This window comes from Passer domesticus, chromosome 2, assembly GCF_036417665.1.
Source record: "Passer domesticus isolate bPasDom1 chromosome 2, bPasDom1.hap1, whole genome shotgun sequence".
NCBI lineage: Eukaryota > Metazoa > Chordata > Aves > Passeriformes > Passeridae > Passer > Passer domesticus.
Window position 1 is genome coordinate 8,064,004 of NC_087475.1, and position 17,090 is coordinate 8,081,093.

Below are 17,090 nucleotides of genomic sequence, written 5' to 3' on the forward strand. Positions count from 1 at the left end.
GAGTTTATGTCATTTCAAAGCTGGTTATTTTTCAGTATATTCTTTCAGTTCCTCCTTTTGGAAACAGATCTCGTCAGAATATGAAACATTCCCACAGACAGGTAGCAAGGGGTTGAATTTTAGATGTTACTGAGATAATGGAGCAGTTTAATCTATTATGAAATAGACACAACCAAACCATTTCTATTCCTTCTCTATATATACCCCACTCTCAAACAGTGTCTGCCAAGCTCTGAGCTACCAAAACAGTGTCAGTTACACCCTATCATATTCCTTGGGAACTGGAAGTTATTTAAAAGGAACCACGTTAGCCATCATGTAACTTCAAGTAGCAAAAATCCCTCCAAAAATCTAGGATGAAGCTGTTAATATAACACAGTAAACAACTACTTTTAAGAGCTTTCCTTGCTTTCTCCTTACCCAATAATCTTAGTGTTTACACATAGCAATTCATCTGGAGGGCAAAAGGAAACATAAATAAGTAGCAACACGGAAGTACTTTTTAGAATTGCACACCAACAACTTAATTAAAATCAAAGTGCAAAAGCATATGAATATGTTTCCACTGTTTTTCACAACGTCAAGAGGAAAAATAAGCTTTTGTTTTGGGGAACTTTCAACTAAGCCTGATGCTTTGGGGAAGTACATTGATGTCAGGAGTAGTTAGAAATCTCATTCTGATCTTATTACTTCACTGCATTGACAGCTTTTAGGTTGTGGGTTGTTTTTCTTTTTAAAGATGACTTAACAGCTGGCAGAATATACTTCTCCTTTCTCACAAATCACAAGCAGATAATTTCTTTTTACTGTACTGTTCCAACAACACAGACACAAAGGTGGCTGCACTTTCTCCTGAAAAGCTGGCATTCTTTTCCCTTCAGAACAGATGTGATCCCTTGAACATCCTACACTTGCTTGAGGATTCCTGCCAGACCCAGCTACACACAAAGCCACCAATTCCAAGCACAACTACAGCTTTGTGTTGGCAGAAAAATGTCATTATCCTTGCTGGATCACAAGGATGCACCCTAACTTCTGTTTCTCCACAGAGTGCTCTGAAGCAAAAGAGACTTAACAATCAAGACAACCCAGAATATCATGACCACAATCAGCTTTTTAGTCTTAAAGCTGCCTAAGAATATGTTTATTCGTGGAAATGAAGTTATCCTGGGCCAGCACCTATGCAGAAGAAAGAGCAGGCACTTTGTATAATGCTATATTAGAAACACAAAGAGCTGGTGAGTGTAGATATCCTAAAAATTATTTTGCTGTGACTCTTGCTATTACTCAAACACAAGCAACCTCCCAGGAGAACAGAACTCTCCAGAACACATGGCAAACATGTCAATCTGACCAGTACAATTTAACAGGCACATACACTGTCCTGATACGGAACCCTCTTACTCCCAAGTCAGACATCAGCAAGCACGGGTAAGACTATGAGTCTAAGCCATGCTGTTTAAAATTCTAACTCTTCTCTGATATTCTTAAAAGTATATGAGTGCCAAATCTGAACAAAAATTTCTGGCAAGACGTTTGAAAGGTAGACTAGAAACTTACTAAAAAATAAAAACAACTAGAATTCTTTATGTTTTAGCACCTGCTATAAAGACCAAACCCAGAAGGTCTGATATCAAAGTGAATACAGAAAACAGGTATGACAGGAATGACAGGATTTTTATGTCTCTGAGCTTATTCAACTTCCCTACTCGTGCTAAGGCACCTATTTCTAATTACATTCATGGCTTTTTTAAAGTTCTCATCTGTGAAGATTTTGCATAACACCCTGATACCATCTTCAAGACCAGGGTTGTAACAGAAATTATTAACAATTTTCAAGCTTTCACCAGGGATTCAAAAGAAGAAAAAAAAACTTTGCACACCAGTCCAATAATCAAATGTCTTTCAGTTACCTTTTTTACTTAGGTCAATAGCAGCTTCTAGAAGAACTTCTAATTCCCCCTTCGGCAATACAGGAACAACCCATCGAGGCCTATATTCAAAAACAAACAAACCCAATTTCAATTGTGCTCCTGAAAAATCAAGAATTCTTGCCCCATTGCAATGCTTTTAAATATAGGCTCAATACATAGATTTTTAAATGCCCTGACAAGTATTACACTAACCAACCCAAATAAAAACACATTCTGCTTTAACATTCTCTTTACAACTTTAACCCAACGAAAAAAGCATTTCAAGAAATCCAGTGAAACAAAGTTATAAAAATTCTGATTCCACTATCAAGATGTTTGCACAAATCATCAACACCTTTTTAAAAAGCATTAAAATACCTGTTGATCATGTCATCCAACTTTGCCAGGTCTGTGTGTGGAAATGCAGGCTCCTCATCTTCAAGCTGGGGTGGAGCATCAGCTTGGCCCTGCTCATCAGGCGGGGTAGCTGGGGAGTTCTCATTTGAAGAATCAGGTGAAGAAGTCTAAAATTAAGATGGAAAATACTTCAAGTACTACCTGCACTTGTGTTCCACTTGTTTTGGCAGTTTTCTGTCATAATGCATTCCAAAGAATCATCTCAAGTACATATCAATATAAAATAATTTTATTTCAGATTTATTAACAAAAATAGAGCATAAAATGTGCTATATTTCTTCTATCCTGGCAGTTTAAGAATCAAGCTACTTCCCCAGTGAGGAAAGTGGGGTTTTTTTGGTAACAGCTTCTATTTTCAGCAGATCATTTTTCCAGAAGGTGAAATAAATACACTGAAGCTCCAGTTTTTATAAGTCTTGTCCAGAAAAGGTGACTTCTTTAAGTAGAGAGATAATTTTCAACAAAAGCACAGAAGAAAACAATCATGAAAAACACTTTCTTAAAGAGTTTGCTAAACATGTGCGACTCACTACTGTAACCATCTACTAATCAACCTCGAAGAACATGATTGTTAAATCCACATGGCACGATGGGCCATGCAAAATACAACAAGTTATGGAGATGTCTCTTATTATTCACAGAAATAGCATGAACTGACAATAAGAGCAAGACTTAGGAAGACAAAACCTCAAGAACATTTTTCACCTGCTGTGCAACATCTGCTGGGCAGGGAGTGTTATTTTCTTCACAGCAGCCTGTACAGTGCTAGGTTTTGGATTTGTGACCAAAACAGCACTGGGAACACATCAGTGTTTTGTCTGTTGCTGAACAGTGCTAGCAGAGATTCAAGGCCAGTTTTTCTCTTTGATAACTCCTGTCAGAACTCATAGGCAGGAGATACCACGAGGTGGAAGTAGGAAGGGCCACCTGGGATGTTTCAGAGTATAAAGAGATGCAATGAAGCAAGCCAAGGCCCACTTGGAATTAAACCTAAGGATGTCAAGGGTAACAACAAGGCCTTCTTCAAATACATCACAACCAAAATAAATACATGGGAAAATGTGATCCTGTTGCTGCCTCAGGCAGGAGACTGGGGAGAAGATGTAGAGGAAGGAAGTTCCCTTTGGCTGAGAAGAATGAGTGGAGACCATGTAATTAAACTTCATATCCACCGGTCTATGGGCCCGGATGGGATGCACCCACAAGTGCTGAGAGAACTGCTGGAATCATAGTGAGGTAGGAGAGGTGCCTGAGGGCTGGAAGAAAGCAAATGTCACCCCAGTCTTCAATAAGGGCAAGATGGAAGACCCAGGGAACTACAGGCTGGTCAGCCGCACTTGAACCCTTGGAGAGGTAACAGAATAGTTCACTCTGGAGGCCACCTCTACCCACATGGAAGACAAGAAGGTGATGAGGAGAGGTCAGCATGGATTCACTCAAGGTAAATCATGTCTGACCAGCCTGATTGCCTTCTGTGATGAAACAGCTACCTGGATGGATGAGGGGAGAGCAGGGGATGTTGTCTGCCTCGACTTCAGCAAGGCTCTGACACTCTCTCACAGCATCTGCATTCACAAACTCAAGAAGGGAGGACAGGGTGAGAGGACAGTGAGGTGGATTGAGAACTGCCTGAATGGCACATCCCAGAGGTTCCACCCAGGGGCACAGGGCCCAGCTGGACGCCTGTCACCAGTGGTGGCCCCCATGTTCAATACTTGGCCCAGACTGTTTTACTTATTCATCAATGACCTGGCTGAGGGCAGATGCCTCCTCAGAGAGTTCTCTGGTGGCACAAGGCTGGCAGGAAGGGCCAATACCCCAGAGAGCCCTGCAGCCCTTGGGAAGGACCTCGACAGCATGGAGAGATGGGCAGAGAACCTCCTGAAATCCAGCAAGGGCAAATGCAGGGTCCTGCACTGGGGAAGAACAACCCCAGGCACCAGCACAGGCTGGGACTGCCTGCTGGGAAGCAGCTCTGGGGAGAAGGACCTGGGGGTCCTGGTGGACAATGAGCTGTCCCTGAGCCAGCACCGTGTCCCTGTGGCCAAGAGGGTCAATGGGATCCTGGGTGCATTGGGAAGAGCACTGCCAGCAGGTCAGGAAGGTGATGCTGCCACTCTGCTCAGCCCTGGTGAGGATGACTTGCAGTGCTGTGTCCAATCTGGGGCTTGTAAGGACAGGAGAGATGTGGAGCTCCTGCAGCAGGTTCCAGTGGAGAATGGCAAAGATGCTGAAGGAACTGGAGCATCTCACTGAGGAAAGGCTGAGGCAGCTGGAGCTATTTAATCTGGAGATGTCTTACAGGGGATCTCATCAATATTTGCAGAAAGGTGTCAGAGGATGGACCAGGCTCTGCCCAGTAATGCCCAGCAATAGGACAAGAGGAACAGGTAAAAAGTGAAACACAGAAGTTCCACCTGAGCATAAGAAAGAACGTAACAGTGAGGCTGACTAAGCACTGGAATGGATTGTCCTGAGAGGCTGCGGAGTCTCCTTCTCTGGAGATATATTGTATGGTCACAATCCCCAGTAAGGTGGCCTAGGGAACCCTGCTTGAGCAGGCAACCTGGATTACATGACCACCAGTTGTCCCTTTGAATCTTACCCATCCTGTGATTCTCACTTTGCTGCCAGCAGTTGGCAGGGCAAGAGGCTGGGAGGGGACACAGCCTGGAGAGCTGACCTGAGATGACCCAAAAGACACTCCATGCCACAGAGTGTCACTCTTGGCAATGAAACAAAGGGGTTTTTTTTCCCAAGGCAGCTGTTGCTTGGGGAGTGGTTGAGCATCATCAGCTGGTAGTGAGTGATGGCACTTGCATCACTTGTTTCCCCCTACCCCTTTCATTTATTAAACTGCATTTATCTCAGCCCAAACAGTTTCTCACTCTTTCCTTCCAATTCTCTTCCCCATTCCACTGAGGCAGAGGGAGTCAGACAGTGGAGACTTCCTTGGCAGTTCAGGGCCAGCCCACCACACATATCAAAGTACAATTCAGTCTCAGGAAGGAGCAAGCACTAAACCTTATGGTATTAAAAAAATACCATCTTCACACTGAATTAAATAATAAAGCAAGATTCTTTTCTTAAATGGTTTTGGCTTTACATGATACTGCATCTTCTCTGGTATTTTTTTCCCCAACAAAAAAGAATCATTACACTGTGATGTAATATATGAAAGCTTTTGCTTTTCTTTTGAAAGCAAGGAACATGAGAAGCTGTTCAGGAAGTGAAGTACAATGAACAGAGACCCGGATGCAGCTGCTCTGGAAGAGCTGATACCTGAGTAAGCTGCTTTATCCAGAAAGTGCTTTTCCAACACTGAGCAGAAACTGAACTCACAGAGGTAGTGTGGTTTTACCAATCTGTGGCAGGTTCTACAATGTGGTTCTGAGGAAGCTTCTGGTATTAATCCAAGAAAGCTTCTTATCCAAAACAGACAGGCTTCACACCAAAACAGGTATGCTTGAAAGAACTATGCCACTGCCTGAAAAGGGAGCATTTTTGCAATGCCATGCTCTCCAACCATATTTACTTTGCCAATACACTGTCTTCATCTCTCAAAATACTGTTGTACTTCCAGACATGCACACAAAAACATCTAACTTAACTAGTGATCTCCAGAAGTATACACATTCAAATAATTCAGGAACACTATTTCTAAAGAACAAATTCCTTTATTTTTAGATGAATTGATTAATACCATACCTGATTCTGCTGGAGGGGAGGCTGGGACTGTCCATCAGGAGCCTGGCCTTGGCTATCATTCCCTCCTACCGGAGAGCCACGAGTCGTGGCTGTCATACTCGACACAGGGCAGATCTTTGCAATTTTGTCTGCTTATGTAGTTGATGTGAGAGAAGAAATTAAAGTCCACTTAGTAAAGTTGAAGTACCAGCATATGCTTGCCTTAAAAAGCTCCAACTCAAGAACATGCCATCTTGCAGAGACCATTGCATAACCTGTAGGGGAAAAAAAAAAAAAGACAACATCCTGTATTAACATATGCATGGAAACTCAATCCACACCTGGAAAAGAACATTACAGAAACAAATACACTGCTATAGAGAATCTTCTATTTTAGACTTATTATTTCTTTTTGTTGAATACAACTAACAAAGTCACATTTGAAATATTTAACATTATTTTAACGTTCTAAGTAAAAATTACACTTACAATTGCCTTTATACTATTAAGAAACTGACACACATTCCAAATGTGTGTCTGTTTACTCTGTGTGCAGCTCTTTGCTCTGACTCTTTTGTGCCTGAATTCCTACAGCAGATTCTCCATCTGAATTCATGGTGCTGCTCAAGGTCTATGTAGAAATTTCTTGGTTAAGAGCCTAAAAAGCCAAATTTGTAATCTTTGCAATACTCTCCTCCTGTCACTGTCTAACTGCAGATGTCTGAGGGAGTTAAGAGACTGATTTTACCTCAGCTGAGACTAATAGAGACCCTGCAGCCAAACTCAGTAGCACATCAGTATTCACCAAGGGAATTTGACCTGTATTCCCTTTAACCAGCACGTGCCTATGAAAGCCTGGGTCCACTGCCCTTTCAGCCCCACTACGAAGCCCAGCACATCCCCACCAAGCAGTTTAGCAGATCATATGAAGAAAATTCTGATACCAGATTTGTTGAACTTATAAGGCTATACCAACAGTTCCATATTCACTGTGTTTCAATTTCACTGTGTTATATACAGACAAAAAGAGCTGCATTAAGTTACAACAGCAATTCCACCCTATACCACCAGGCACTGTATAACCACGGAAGCCGAAATGTCATTTCCCAGAGCAACTCAGACTTCCAAGCACCTCATAAAACAAAAACAGTTCCCAGGAAGTTAAAAAGCCAAGTAAGGTGATACAAAGAGTTGTATGAGCTTCCAGGAAGATGCATTTGGCAGTGCTGAGTTCCTAATCCAATCACCAAAACCTCAAGTTAACAACTGGAGTGAAATTTCTGTTTTAACACTATGCATATTCCCAAGTGTTTTATTATGATGTCTCATCTCAAGTTAAGTCTCAATGCTGTTATGTTATCTTTCTCCAAAACACTTTAAAATCTTTTGCTATATTGTGTGAATTTGCAAGGCATTACATATACAATAAAAATTGACTTAATTAACTCCTCTACCCAGTCTCCAATATTAACAGCACCAACAAACTTTGAGATTTCTAATAATGTCACTAGAATAATGTTCACTTTTGAATAAAACTGTACTGTTTCAAAACACTCAACTGTTATCCATCTCTAGCTTTCAAAATTCATATTCATAAGGCTTAGTAAGCCTACTAAGTCCAGAACAAATGCATTACCAACTCAAAACTTTCTTTAGGAAGAAACTGATTTTTGAAATGCAACTTTTGAAATTAATGTACTTGGTAGTTAATCTCTGCTTTTTTAAAAATGCCCTCCTGAGTATCTGTTTTCTACTGATGTTTATAAAGATCACTAAGCAGGAAGTACCAGCAAGTTTCCTGCCACATATATATACAAACACACACACTGCAGTCTACTGCAGTTCAATGCAGTCAGTTCTGCACTACCTGATGGAGGTTTCGAGGTACTCACATAAACCAGTGAAATCAAACTGCTGCCAACTCACACTGCACTCTTCCGCAGCCCTAAGCCAACCACCACCACAATAAACCTTCTTTAATCACCACCATTCTTCCCTAACAGGGCTGGGTCACAGAACGGCCACATAAAAAACTTGTGCTGGCACAAGGAGCGAGGTAGCAAAAAAGCAGGAAAACAGTAAAACAGCTCATTTCAGCAGCAATCCTGGTCCAGGCTGGATAAACTGCAGGCAGAAGTGTCCACCAGCAGCTGCAGCTCCAAAATTGCTGATGCCAAGGGCAAGATGCTTGGTTTCATCTCTTCGCTATTCTAATGCTCTGGGCTAAATTATGAAGTGAGCTGGTTCAGAGTACTAAAGGAAACAACAAAAAAACCCCACCAAATGTACAAAGATTGATTCTTTTTCAGTTTCTTTAACTAAACTTTAACTAACTGCAAGGCCAGAGAGTACTCACCCTAATGCCAGCCAGGCAGCTCTCCTGTCAGACTGACTGACATCAGTGTGAACTTACCCTCAGATTTGCCTCTGTGCTTAGCTGAAGGATGTGGGCAAAGCATTCCTGTGAATTCCATTCTGCTCAAGGCAAGTAGCACAACTTAAGAAGATACAAGAAAGCTACTACTGAAATAACCAATTTACTCAAAATCTTGCAAATTCATAGAATGAAATAAAATCTAAGAAAAATATTATGACTTTTGTATATGCCAGTAAATACAAAACATTTACATGAAGGACTTATGCATGTTTTTCTTCCTCTTATTTAGAGATTGTTTGCTTTAGAGTCTAATCATGATTGTCCATGTATATTACTTAAATTGCATTCCCAGGAAAGTGTATTTCAGGGCTTACACAGAGTTTCACTTGTCTTAGTCATGTGCATTAGCCAAGGCAAACTTCCTAAGCGAGTCCATCACTCCTCCCTCCAAATTTGTGTGATGTCCTCAAGACACACAATAGCAGCTTCAGGTAATGCTGCAGCTAACTAAAAACATTCCATCTCCAATAAATCATCTGAGTGCTTCTTGTAGTCAGATGCATGTTCTCAATTGCAGGGATATCCTTGTTCAGGTATTTTCCTTTTAATTAGAGAATATACAAACACACTTTCGTAAATGCAATCATAATCCAATTTGTGCAATTTAGAGAGTATTACAAGGCAGTGGTTCACCAGTCCTGTTTTCAGCCACTCATTCACCATTTATGTTTCAGAGAAAACATCAACCTGCATGCCCATGGAGAACATACCACTTCTTTAGCCTCTCCAGAACTAATTAGGCACAGTTTGGCTCAAGAATTGCCTTTATACCTATTTATAATAAATTTGATAATTTATAAACAAATGTAAACTGATGTAGTGACATATATGTATATATAAGTGTACAGACAGCTCTGTACAATAGAGCAATTCAAACTGCCAGTATCCAGCTGAATTCTAATGAATACGTTAGTTTTTATATACATCTCATTTCTATTATTTCTGATTTTGGATTTAGCACACTATCCTAGAATCAACAGAATATGCTAATTTGGAAAGATTCCACAAGGATCATCCAGTCCAGCTCCTGGCCCTGCACAGAACCAACCCCAGAAGTCACACCATGTGCCCAAGAATATTCACCAAATGTTTCTTGAGCTCTGCCAGGCTGGTGCTGTGAGCACTGCCCTGGGGGTCAGTTCAGTGCTCAGCCACCCTCTGGGCAAGAACCCTTTCCTAATTTCCAACTTAAACCTCCCCTGACACAACTTCAGGCCATTCCCTCAGGTCCTGTCACCACAGAGCAGAGATCAGTGCCTGCCCCTCCTGTTCCCCTCACAAGGAAGCTGTACCTGCACTGAGGTCTCCCCTCAGTCTCCTCCAGGCTGAACAGACCAAGTGCCCTCAGCTGCTCCTCACACCGCTTCCCCTCAAGGCCCCTCACCATCCTCGTGGCCCTCCTTTGGATATCCTCTAAGGACTTCATGTCTTTCTTACATCGTTGTGCACCAGCTTGGGGTGAGGCCACCACAGAGCAGGGGACAATCCCCTCCCTTGGCTGGCATTGCTGTGCCTGATGCCCCTCAGGACAGGGATGTCCCTCCTGGCTGCCAGGGCACTGCTGACCCACCTTCAACTCTCCACTGAGCAGGACTCCCAGGTCCCTTTCTGCAGCATTGCCTTCAAGTACCTCATTCCCCACTCTGTCCATACATCCAGGGTTGCCCTATACCACAGGTACAAGCCACATTAAAAAAGAACATCTTTATCCAAAGCTCTGAGTGGATGTTTTAACACAGGGTCAAGATGGAGACAGAACCATGCTAAGTGACAAACTCACTCCTCTACTGCTAATCAAGCAGTTTATGAGGCTATGAAGACTGAGTCAAATGAATCCCACTGACACTTGCTTTTGATGCCAACTGAGAAAATTCCTATTTGACTTGTTTTTCCCATCTCCTTTTGTCACCCTGATCCACCATTAAATCATAAGTGAAAGTCAGTTTTTGCTCCACCTGACTCCTTGGAATTTCAGCAGCCCCAGAAAAAGACATGTATAGATTTTTTGACTCCCTGTGGTCCCCATTCAGAAGGCACCACCCAGGAGCTCCATGACAGGCCCTGTTGCCTACACAGAGGACACCAGGCATGGCACTGTCCTCCAGGAGGGGCCTCTGGTTCCAGACTCGGCCATCCAGTACAGCTGCACACCTGAACCTCACCTCAGCTTCCACAGTCTGCAATCTCATGCCTACGCAGCAGAATAGGTTAATTCTGTTTTGGGAGAAATCAAACTTTTCAAAAGCCACAGGGAAAAAGAAAATCAGATGTGGGTTCCTGGGTAAGTGGCAGGTAAGAAGCAAATATGAACACAATACTGTGTTACAGAACACAAAGGATGGCATCTTAGCATGCAATGATAAAGGAACAAACATATTTTTCTAATTCAGCTGACTTCTAGAATGGCCTTCATTTGAGATTCTCAAAGTCTCCTCTTCAAAAGTAACCGAAATACCCCAATACATACAGCCTCTTTCCCTGAATTAGCTACTTAAAATACAGTCTCAGAAAAAAGCAAATGCAAGGTGCCAGATGACAGAGGCAGACCTCAAAATACATTTTATTATTCATGAGCATTACCTAAGCCCTATCTACGGGGACAGACCTATTTTTCCTTTAACTAAAGTATTCTGGTTATACACATGTGGGGACATAGATCACAAAATCTACTTTGCCATGTGGTAACAATGAATGCCAGAGTAAGAGCTGCTTAACATGTAACAACAGAGCTTTCTAACAACCATACAGCCATTCATTCCAGAATGATGTTCCCATGAAACGGGAGCTCACAGATATGCTTCATCACAAGTGTGATGTGTACTGCAAAAGGGCTTAACAGCAGCAATACAAATTTGGGGTTGAAAGGTATCACTGATTTGTTTCATACAGGATTCTAGGAACTGCCTTCTTAAAACCTTAATAAATACTGACTCATCACAAGGATTATGATGTGATTCTAGTTTAAAAATTCTAGACTTCTACCCTATTCCTTTATTTCAACCAGAACGACTTTTCAACTAGAAACACCTCCCCCAAATCTGTAACACTGACCTAATTCAGTAGTTACAACATACAGACACCCCCACACATTTTCCATTTTCTTTCCTCCCTGTGCCTTGTATCTTTCAGGAAGGAAGAAATTATTTACATAATCAGAACAGAGAACTGGAGGTCGCAGCATTTCACTCATTAACACTGACATGCAGTGAAAGTGAAATGCATTCAATGATTAATGCAAAACCTGTCATTAAGCTACTATTCAGTAGAGCAAGAAGTATCCAACTTTCAACATTTAAAAAATACCTAATAAGCAGCAATCAGAAAATGTTATCTCAAATAGCAGATATTACCAAAAAACCCCTTTAAGCTCCTTCTCCTCCTAAAGAAATGAGTGTATATGAGACATAGTCAACTGCTTCAGATTCCAACATTAGTTCAATGCAGGAAATGTCTTAATGGTACAGTACAAGGCAGAATTTGAGCTAAGTGATGGTTACAAACTAAAACTGTTCGCAGTAAAAAATAGGTTAGTTCAAGCAACCTTTTTCGTGATGATTTCACATAATACACCTGAAATTAAGTCATTTGGCAGCATAAGTTTCTGGAACATTGAGAACATCCACGTAAACATCCAATTCTATTCGCCCTCAAATTCACATAACAAAGGGGAATTGTCCTGAAACATACTTCAGTTCTCTCAGGATTCTTTTCTTTTTAATTTCAAAACTTGGGTGTTGGGACTAAGGTCAGCTAAGATACAGCTACTTAACAGTATCCAGCTTCAGCTTGCACAAGATGGTCCTACATGCAGCACTCACATGAATTCAAGCAAGCAGTAAGAGCATAGAACAAGAACTTCTGAACTTGAAGCCCAAGAAATTCTAATCAAAACAAACTGTATTCAAGCCAAGGCTGATGACAGGATTGGACTCTGCACATCAAGGCAACAAAGCCAATATACTCAAAATGTATTAACTTGTTTCACAGCATCACAGAATGGCTTGGGTTGGAAGGGACTGCAGTGGTCATCCAGTTCCAACCCCCTGCCAAGGACAGGAACCTTCCACTGGACCAGGCTGTTCCTTTGATCCAACCTGGCCTTGAATACTTTCAAGGATGGGGCATCCACAACTCCTCTGGGCAGCCTGCACTAGTGCTTCACTACAGGAAATAATTTCTTCCTAACCTCTATTCCAAACTGACTCCGTTTGAAGCCATTCTCCCTGTCCTATCCCTACATGCCTTTCCTGTAAGCCCCCTCTCCATGGTCTCCCCAGAGCCTTCTCCAGGCTGAACACTCCCAAGCACATCAGCGTGTCTTCAGAGGAGAGGTGCCTCCATGTGGAGTAACTTCCCAAAAGACTTAAATAAAAAAAGGAAACCCTTTACATCAAAGGACTGTCTTGCTTCAGAGCAGTAACTGCTGAAGGCCAGGCCCTGAAAGGGAACTGGAGAGCAGCAGCAAGTGTCTTTCTCCAAAGACATTCACCTGCCAATAATTCCTGGGACATGTAACAGTCAGAGTGCACCCCTGATTACTTACAGCACGTGATGCTTTTTCACAAATAATGTAATGAAAGGACAGGCCTTCAGATCACACACTTCATTCTGGCTACCAGATGGAAAAAACAGTTTCAGCTCCTGTTCTGAAGTGTTTAGCTCATGTGACAGTAAACAGAGACAAATCCAAATATAGAGTACCCAGCCAATGCCTTACAGAAAACCCCACCAACTGTTAAGACAATTAAGTGAGCTCCCCTCAGGGAGCTGTGGCCCTGCTGTCATGCTCTGCCATAGGTGTGTGTCCCAGGCTGCTGTCACAGAGTGCTGAGCACGACTGGGCCTCATCCTGCACAACCACCCCTTCGCCCTCAGGAGCTTTCACTGGGTGTCACACTGGTATCAAAATACATCCTCAAGGATATTCAGTGTCTCTCAGTGACAGAAGGAAGAGGGACATAAATGTTCAGCCCCTCAAATTCTATTATTTAAATTACTGGTCTAAACATTTCACAACAATGAAGAAACTACATTCAAGGCACTGATAAGTAGCTAAATAATATGGGGTTTTATGATAGGAGATAAAAATTGTAGTTGTGACAGTAAAAAAACCCAGACTTTTCAAGAACAGAATTCAATAAATATAAAAAGCACTGGAAAATGCACACACTGGAACGTAAGAAAAGCAAACTTACTAAGTGACTTCTATCCAGCAAATGCAAAAATCTATCTTAAAATGTTTAAATGGTTTGAACCATGACTTTCACTTACTATAAAGCCCTTTTCTTGAATTCCCAATGAACGTGCAAAGTGGGTAAGATTTCCTTTTACCTTGTATCAATAGAATGAGCTACAATAGGAAATACCTTCAAAAGTAAAACAACAAAAATATCAAGGAACTTCAGAATGTACTTTGTTTCACTCAGATTCAATTCACACTGTTATATTTTTTTCCAATTATGCTACAGTTTATTTATGCACTAAGCTGTCCTGCAACCCAAAAAAGTGTCCCTGGCAATAGAGCCAATCAGGATTGAGCTGATACTTCAGCTCCAACTGCAAACCCAGTCCTTTTCAGGCAGCCATAGAGCAGTTCAAGCAAGGACAAGGAATACTTTCACAGTTGGTAATCTATCATCTGTGGAGTAATTGTTATTGTATCGCTACATCTGTCACTACTTCAAGAAAATAGTATGTCTAAAGTTTGCACTGAAGACTGATTAAATGCTCTTGGTCCCTTACTTCTGATTGTTAAACCCACAGTTTGGTCTTGGATTCATCCAATTCAAAAATGGATGTGACAGCTACACCTCTGCAAGCCATGGAGCAAAATTCATCATCAAAGTTCAACCACACTTGAGCAAAAACAGTCCCAGGGTTCTGGAAATGCATCTGGCATCCTCCCTTTTCACTTGCACACAGAACACTTCTAGTGAGTATGTTACTTACTCTTTATCATTTGTGCTTTAGGAGTTATGTTTAGAGATGGTTTCTCTGTATGTACATTATTCCTAATTGAAAGTGTATCTATATATAGGTGGTAGTGGTATCAGCTGCTTTTCTTAGCTCTGTGTGCTAATTCAAGCAGTCAAATGTTTTCTTTCAGCACAAGTTAAAAGACCTGCAAAACACACATTTTAGATGTATTGGTTCTGTTCTTGCAGTCCACAGCTTAAAAGCTCTTAGCTCAAAATAATGCCCTACTGTATTTATAATGTGGGGCTTCAAAACCAAGGAGGTGCCATGTCATGTGGAGGAAATGCTGTACCTTTTCTCAAAAGCTGGAGGAAAAGACAGGTTCTCCTGCTCTTCCTGATTTTGTTTGTGTGCTCGAGTGGCAGCTCTGATTTTTCTGAATGGAAAGTGCCAGTAAAAGTACAGTTTGTGTAGTTCTTCTCTGCTGACTTCTCAGTTCTTTTTCTTCTTTGATAAGCCCAAAAGTCAAAGAGAATAGAAACAGCAATCTCAAAAGGATATCTTTATTCCCTAACTGCAAGGGAGTAGATAAATAGTTGCAAACCCCAGAACAGCAAGGCTACTCTGGCAATGAATGGTCTCTCCTGTTCTGTAATGGGCTCAGATATTTGATTCATCCCACTGCACTCTCATCTCACTGGGGTAGCAAATTGGCGTGGAGGGAGAACTTTCACTTTTTTTCTAGATGTAAAAGGCTGTAATTCACAAGTTTCTTATCAGTTCTCTGACCAAAATTATATGTTTCTATTAAAAAAACAGTGCTAAGATTTATTCTTGCTACAAACATACAATTGTGATGTTCACAGGCAGTTCTTTTGTAAAATAACAGTGCTTTTTGTCACGTTCACCAATATACACAAAGTTTTCTGTATGTGCTTTTTTCTAGGTAAATGACCTGACACTTGGCTGTGTTAGTGCACACTTTATTGTGCCAAGCTTACCAGATAACTCACATTACTCTGCGATGTGTTCTCACTGTCACCCCATTCGTTTGGGTGCCATGTGCAAATTTATTAGTAATTTTATAGTTTTATCTATGTAATTGGTAATATATTAACAGTATGAAATTGTGAATTGCTAGGTGAAGGGTTTGGCTAGGAATGTGTTCCTGTTTGTTAAAATCATGTTAATAATTCTAGTTTCACTCAGTAAAGGTTCATTTTTTTAAACTCTATTTTTTTCCCTGTAAATTTAATCAGACAAGTGTTACAATGCAGTACAGAAATTCAGGTATTCTCTAACATCTTTTGATTCTCCTCCTCTACTCTGTGCTGGTGAGACCCCACTTGGGATTGCTGTGTAGAGTTCTGGTGTCCCCAGTACAAGGACATGGGACTGTTGGAGCAAGCCCAGAGGAGGCCACACAGCTGCTAAGGGCAGTGGAGCATCTCCCTAACAAGGCTGAGAAGGTTGGGCTGGTCAGCCTGGAGAAGAGAAGGTTGAGTGGAGACCCCACAGCAACTTTCCAATATCTGAAGGGGGTCTACAGGGAAACTGGAGAGCAACTCTTCATGAGGAATGGCAGTGATTGGAAAAGGAGTAATGAGAACAAACTGAAAGAGGGGAAAATTAGGTTAAACATTAGGAAGAAATTTTTCAGTTTGAGGATGGTGAGACACTGGAACACACATGGAGGTTGTGGATGCCCAGCCCTGGCAATGCTCAAGGCTCCTTTCTCTTTTCATCATCAAATGCTTGGGCCTTTAACTTGCTAAAAACATTGGGGTTTGTATCAAATATGAGGGCAGTGGTGAAGCCACTGATAGCACTTCAGCTTGCAATTTATGCAGGAAGGTTTTGCTGTTATTGTAGGTTGCATTAGATTCTATAATGTCTCTCTAAGCCAGGTCCTACTGTTAACTAGAGAAGAACATGGGTCCTGTGAATTCCAAAAGACATCCACAGAATATCTCACTTCCTTTTATGAGTGGGGCACAAACCCTTTATAACTGCTAAGAACTTTTGTACCCTAGCTCCAGCAGAGGATAAACAGAAGATAAACCTCTGACACTTCCTTGGATGTTGTTTTCTTCTTTTGCTGCAGGGCTCACAAAGAAAGATCAGATATTTTGAAGCACAATTTCATAGGCAGGATTGATGAAGCTAAAATCATAAGGTATCTACTTCCTCCTTCTGTTGTAAGAACATTTAAGAATATAATTCTTTTGTTGATCTGCACAGGACCTCCAATGACCATCTAGTCCAACTGCCTCAGGATTACAGATAACACTAACTGCAGACAAAAATCTAAAAAAGTTAATTAGAAAAGCTTAAATCAAAACACTCCCTTTGAGGTACTAGAGCCATTTAATACTGCCCACAATTCCAATTCTTCCTACGGAACAGAATAAAAAACAAAATAACTCCTCAACATTCCATGCTTGGAAGACTGTGCCAATCCATACCAAGGCCCAAATCCCCACTCATGTTCAGTGCCATCCCTGGCCTTGGTTTCTTCCTGAGATACATAAACACATCGTGGGTTCTGTAATTTCTGATGAAATTCATGCATTTTATGAGGCCACTGGTAAGTGCTGAACAGCTTTTGCTACCTCCATTCTTTCTCAAGGATCTGAAGGGAAGGACAATGGCATCTTGCAGATTTGTCCCACTTGCAGCTTTAAAACATGACCTTATTTATAGTATATATACTGCACTTA

At 41.4% G+C, this 17,090-nt stretch overlaps 1 protein-coding gene across 4 annotated transcripts in view; it reads right to left on the bottom strand.

Annotated features, from left to right (window-relative positions):
- USP9X (ubiquitin specific peptidase 9 X-linked) overlaps window positions 1-17,090 on the bottom strand; it is a 96,171-nt gene that overhangs the window by 66,062 nt on the left and 13,019 nt on the right. For all 4 annotated transcript variants that reach the window (XM_064407315.1, XM_064407316.1, XM_064407313.1 and 1 more), the window contains exons 2-4: window positions 6,039-6,292; window positions 2,292-2,437; window positions 1,914-1,993 (exon numbers count right to left, since the gene is read on the bottom strand). In XM_064407315.1, the coding sequence (XP_064263385.1) occupies window positions 1,914-1,993; window positions 2,292-2,437; window positions 6,039-6,134 (322 nt within the window). In that variant the 5' untranslated portion in view covers window positions 6,135-6,292. The remainder of the gene's footprint in view (window positions 1-1,913; window positions 1,994-2,291; window positions 2,438-6,038; window positions 6,293-17,090) is intronic.